The 6,000-nt window shown below is 41.6% G+C and overlaps 1 protein-coding gene across 1 annotated transcript in view; it reads right to left on the bottom strand.

The window, feature by feature from the left end:
* Positions 1-354: 354 nt before the first annotated feature.
* The window catches only part of LOC119962863 (cytochrome P450 4V2-like), a 55,775-nt gene continuing 50,129 nt past the window's right edge, over positions 355-6,000 (bottom strand). The window contains exons 10-11 of the mRNA XM_038791063.1: positions 5,030-5,209; positions 355-1,573 (exon numbers count right to left, since the gene is read on the bottom strand). Of these exons, the coding sequence (XP_038646991.1) occupies positions 1,410-1,573; positions 5,030-5,209 (344 nt within the window). The 3' untranslated portion in view covers positions 355-1,409. The remainder of the gene's footprint in view (positions 1,574-5,029; positions 5,210-6,000) is intronic.

Genomic DNA, 6,000 nt, shown 5'->3' with positions numbered 1-6,000 from the left:
ATCTGTTTATCAGATTTTATCTACATATAACGTGATCACAATATGTTGCAATGTCAATCTGCCATTCAAAGTAGATAACTGAAAATCAGTTGAGATATTTCTTTCCAAAAACCCGATTAAAATTCAAAACATTTTGAAGGAAAGGTTTAAATATTTGAAAAACATTCTCCCATCGACACTTCAACTCTTGATACGTCAGACTTGGATGCCTGCTGACGCATTTAAACCCACAGGAAACAGTGCTTTATATACGTTTCAAAATAATTTGACCAGGCCATTTTGTTTAGAATCATTCCCTATCCACCTGTTATTCTCAATATATTAATCTAAGAAAAGAACACAATTAGACTCCTGTATGTGACATTTGGTACTTTTATTAAAAAATACAATTGGATTTAGTCACTACATTGTCCACTGATTTGACAAATGTTTCAACGAACTGCCATTTTACAGAAAACAAAAGTTGATATCATTGGAAAAAATATTAAACTGATACATAAAAATTGATATTCTGAATAGATATTTTCACAATCTGTGCTTAATCTGCTTTTGAGATTTGTTCAAACATCTTAAGAGCATTCAACAGCAGAACAAATACTCAGTTCCTTCCAGCTCTCAGTTACCAGCAGCATAAACTGTGATTTGTCTGCTCTATTTACTTGCAAATATCAATTGAAATGAAATTAAATGAAATGAAAATCACTTATTGGCACGAGTGGGCTTCAAATGAAGTTACTGTGAAAAGCCCCTAGTTGCCACATTCCGGCGCCTGTTCGGGGAGGCTGTTACGGGAATCGAGCCGTGCTGCTGGCCTGCTTGGTCTGCTTTCAAAGCCAGCGATTTAGCCCTGTGCTAAACAGCCCCTTTTACAGCAAATTTAAACAACCAGTTCAAAATCAACTATTTCAGAAAGGCACTTGAGAATATCAATTCATCTCAGAAGCTTGAATTTTGGTTGTCCATTTTACTCTCCACCCAAATTTAATTTCCACTCGCTTCAATTAAAAATAGAATTTGTGGTCCTTAAGACAGGATCCCGACTTGCCATGATTATAGTATCAATTTCATGGTCTCTTTTGGTCTTTAACCCATACCTGCTGGTAACAATGCCTTAGAGCACAATGATATATCAGCAAATTATCAGCAACATCATTCGTTCCTATGAATGTTGGCATATATGCAGCAACTGCAAATCAAAACTATATGAACAATCCAGTCTTGCAACAATGTAAATACCTGGTACTACAATTCAAAGGTCAGCACACAAATTACGATTTTACAAAATAAGAAATATTTTGGATTCACAAAATGATTCTCTCTCAGTTTGAAGGAGGAAAACTACACAACAAAATGTGCTGTATCATTTTAACCAGTACTTCGATAATTGGGCATCTTGCTCCTGAAAACATTTACTGTGCTCTGTGGTGAAGTTCTATCCAGATGCCACTCTGTGGACGCAGAATCAATTCCCCCACAAGGTGGAGCTCTTCACGACTTTGTTTTGTTTTTATGTGAAATCGTCGAAGAATGGAGGACAAAATTACCTTCTCCTCCATTAGTGCAAATTTTTGACCTAAAATCAAATTTTTGGAAAAAAAATCATTAGATGTAGAATTTCAAAGCATCGCTGAAACTTCCAATTTTTGGTCCGGGTTTCATCTTTGTAGTAGGAGTCAGGGGAATTTCCTGACAACATGACCCTGCCTCCTATCCAGCAGTGCTCCCTGCTGCCATTTTCATCCAGAGGAGTCAATGACAGCCTGGAATTGGGTCTGTCATCTCCCACAGTGGGCCAGAGGCAGGTCAATGCCAAGGCAGCCAGGTTAAAGGGCTCATCACGTCCCAGCTCTGCAGATGAGTGTGAGGCCTCCTTATCCACTCCCCCTACCCTCTCACCCCCTTGCACCCCCAAATAACCCACCCAGTATCCACTAAAAACAACACTCATGAACCATATAATTGTGAGGTCATTTCAAATCTGTGAAAATAAGTAAGCTCACACACACCCTTGAGATTAATATCAACAACCTCTGCTGAGCCGAATTCAGTAATAGGTTGGAAATCAGCCAGGCATTCAAACTGACATTCCATTTAACTGTGTTAACAAATCCTCCTGAGCTGTTATATAAAATATATATAACTTCTGCTACAATGTTCCATTATGACATATAATGTTGGCAACATCTGTTGTACTGTGGTTCCAGCCTGAAAAGCATGGTTCATGATACTTCTGAACAGGTATAATTCACATTGCCTGGCAAAACCAGCCCAATTCCATCAAAAGTGCAGAAAGTCCAAAATACCTAGTTCTGCAATGGTGCTAGAAACATTGACACACCAGCCTGAATGTTAACAATCCCAATGTTAACCTCCTTATCCCACGCTGCTCAAAATTACCAGCAGCAGGCAAAAATCCTGGCTTTGGGTCCCACCTACCATTTTTAAAGCCCTCATTGCTCAGAGGAAAATCTGATCCAGTGAGTTTAATATCATAAAGCATCCTAAAGCACTTCACAGAACTGTGAGGAGAGATGGGACAAGTGACAAAGAGGATGACTAACAGCATGGTTAATGATTGAGGAGGTAAACCAGCTGATGTTCCAGAGTGCAGATAATTAAAGTCATCAGAGTCCTTAGACTGCTTTGCCCTTTGAGGGGGGAGAGCTGACTGGTGGTGATTTAACCTGAGGATCACCACACCTCAGACAAGGGACAAGGTTGAGAAGGCAGGGCACTCATGAATAACCCCAGGCAAAATAATGGCCCTTTGGAAAACACTGCCATTTTGGCTGTTATGCTTTCAGGACAGGGGACCAGGATTTAGACCAGGTTAGGATGTGGATGGGAACCTTTTGGACAGGATGCAGCAATGGAGGGTAGGGCTTGGAAAGCCATTGAGAAATAGAATTGGAGTGGCCTAGCCAGGAGCTTATTACATTCCTGGTTTCAGTGGCAATGGAGGAAGAAATTGGGTTTCTTGGTGGTGGCTACAATGTGAAGTTTGAAGCTTGGTTCAGGATCAAACGGGACACAGAGTGTACACCATTTCATTTCAACCTCAGCCAGTAATTGGGGGGGGGGGGAGAGGAGGATGGACATACATAGCAGCAAAGGGCTGGAGATGAGAGGTTGGGGGAAGGGAAGGGAGTTGCTATAGAGCATCAGGTTGAGGAGGGAAGGAATAGGGATTTAAGAGGAGGGTGCAGGTTGCAAGGCCAGAACTTTAGGGGCGATGTTGGTGGTTTTGTGTTTAGAGTGGGCTCTCCAAGGAGGCACACAATATTCTGGTGCTCTACAATAAGAGTTTTATTCAGTTACACAGGCTCACTGATTATGAGGACTGGCAGAGCTCCCAAAATGCAAATTCTAGTTCTTCTCTGGCATTTCGTCCAGTGGGCTGAATCAGAGCTGAGGAAATCAGTCGATGTCTCAGCACTGAAATTCAGGTCGCCTCTGCCACTGCATACAACTCAAGATATCTGGTCTCCAGCAATACAAAGTTACCTCTGTGGTTCACCAGCAGCCAGGCTGTCAACCTTAAAGGGAGGTTGTGGGGAAAGGAAGCGGGAAGATTGAGCTATTTAACAGAGTTGGAGAATCACAGCAATGCTAACACAGTGAGAGTTTGGTGTGTGGAGGCTGAGGCTGAAGTCCAGGGTACAACCCAGTGAATGATCTCCATGAACCAAGCCACAGGCTGCTTTTAAGCAACAAGTGATTGCTCATTATTTTCTTTTCAACAGTGCAAATACTTTTTCAACAAACATCGAGAATATTTTCTCTGAGATGCAATTAATCTCAGCAAAGCATAGAACATAGAACAGTACAGCACAGAACAGGCCCTTCGGCCCTCAATGTTGTGCCGAGCCATGATCACCCTACTCAAACCCACGTATCCACCCTATACCCATAACCCAACAACCCCCCCTTAACCTTACTTTTATTAGGACACTACGGGCAATTTAGCATGACCAATCCACCTAACCCGCACATCTTTGGACTGTGGGAGGAAACCGGAGCACCCGGAGGAAACCCACGCACACACGGGGAGGACGTGCAGACTCCACACAGACAGTGACCCAGCCGGGAATCGAACCTGGGACCCTGGAGCTGTGAAGCATTTATGCTAACCACCATGCTACCCTGCTGCCCCGTGATTACCAAATCCATCAAACACATAAACCACCCACAGCCATTAAGGCATAATCACCAAAAAGATTATCAAAGAGGGACATATTTAGCTGGTGAACGTCAAGAAAATTATCACAAAATTTGAGACGCAAGTTTCATCAAGCATAAATTGAGTGTTTACTAAATTTAATGCTGTTTTCAGAAGTTGTCTGTTCAGTCCCTCAGATCATGGCTGATCTGACTGTGGATTCAACCCCACATTCCTGTCTGCCACCTTGGAACCCTCAACTCGCTTTGAGATCAAAATTGAATTCACCTTTTTTTTGCCACTCAGGCATTAGTCAGCACATTTTAAAGGAAGATTTTACATATGTTAAATATTTTACTGACTAAGAAACTAATGTACACCAGTGAAACGGCTAAATAATTCTGAATAGTCATTTTCAGTGATCTAAACTCAGGTTTTCACAGATGGGAGTCTAGGTACTTTCAAAAATGTTTATGTTTTGGGGATAAAGCTTTTGTTGGTTGTATTAATAAAACACCATCAGGTTGCCGCCACTCTTTAATACAATTAATAATTTCTAAAGCTGAAAGAACAAATAACATTCTATCAGGCTGCCCAATTGTTGTGCTGATCCATCTAAGATTTTACACTAGTGATTATGTAAATCAAAGTGGGTGGAAACCCAAACTGTAACTTTACTTTGAAACTTGTGTCCAAATTCCAGATTATACCCAAAGTAGAAACACTGACATTTGGCTTTAACAATGTAAAATTAAAGCAGCATGGTTCTGTTAAAAACTTTGGTTTATACTTATTCACATATCGCTTCACTGGGCTTCCAAATGTATTGTACTCTAGCAGGAGGTTTCTTCTGCTGTAAGGCATACGTACCTATGCAGTTTCGAATTCCAGCAGAAAATGGAATGAATGCATATGGATTAATTTTATTTGAATTCTCCTTTGAAAATCGCTCTGGCCTAAACGCCTCAGGATCTGAGAAATACTTGGGATCCCTGTGTAGGGCATAAGGAATTATCATAGCGTTGACTCCTTTGGGTATCTTAAAGCCTCCTGAAAGACAGAAGTTGAATAATATAACACTGATGGAAACCTTTAAAATATTCACGAATGAGCTACCCTTCCGAAAATGTTACGGAGAAATTAGAATCGTTACAGGGTGGTTAGTAGGTTTTAGGTAAACAAAAATGACAAAGAAAGATGCTATCCTGAGGCTAGCAAATGGAGTCTTATTGAACAATCACGATACAGATGCAGTCTATGGTCATTTTTGTTTCCTTCTCAGGTCATGAATCTCGCCTTGGAAAAGTAGAGGAAAGATTTTCAGGCTGTCTGATATTCTGACAAGTTGCAATGTGAATGCACCTGCCATCTTTACACAAACCAATAGGATGGTTAGTCCTACATGCTGCAAGTTTTCTAGGCTACAGGAGCAGCATGGGCAGCACGGTGGTGCAGTGGTTAGCACTGCTGCCTCACGGTGCCGAGGTCCCAGGTTCGATCCCGGCCACTGTCTGTGTGGAGTTTGCACATTCTCCCCGTGTTAGTGTGGGTTTCGTCCCCACAACCCAAAGATGTGCAGGGTAGGTGGATTGGCCACACTAAATTACCTCTCAACTGGAAAAAATTAATTGGATACTCTAAATTTATTTTTTTAAATAAAATTTTTTAAAAGGAGCAGCAGATGGGTTAGAGGGGTTGGGCTGGAGGGGACGGGTTGGGTACACCAGTTATGCACACGCCTGGGCATCAATCCAGAATTCAGAGCCACAAATAGCAGCAGAGCCATTCAAACCCTGCACCCTCTGACACATTAGCAGGGTTGCTACAAGTTAACCAAAGTT

The sequence above is a fragment of the Scyliorhinus canicula genome, chromosome 3, assembly GCF_902713615.1.
Source record: "Scyliorhinus canicula chromosome 3, sScyCan1.1, whole genome shotgun sequence".
Taxonomy (NCBI): Eukaryota; Metazoa; Chordata; class Chondrichthyes; order Carcharhiniformes; family Scyliorhinidae; genus Scyliorhinus; species Scyliorhinus canicula.
This window is presented reverse-complemented; position numbering and strand designations above follow the sequence as displayed.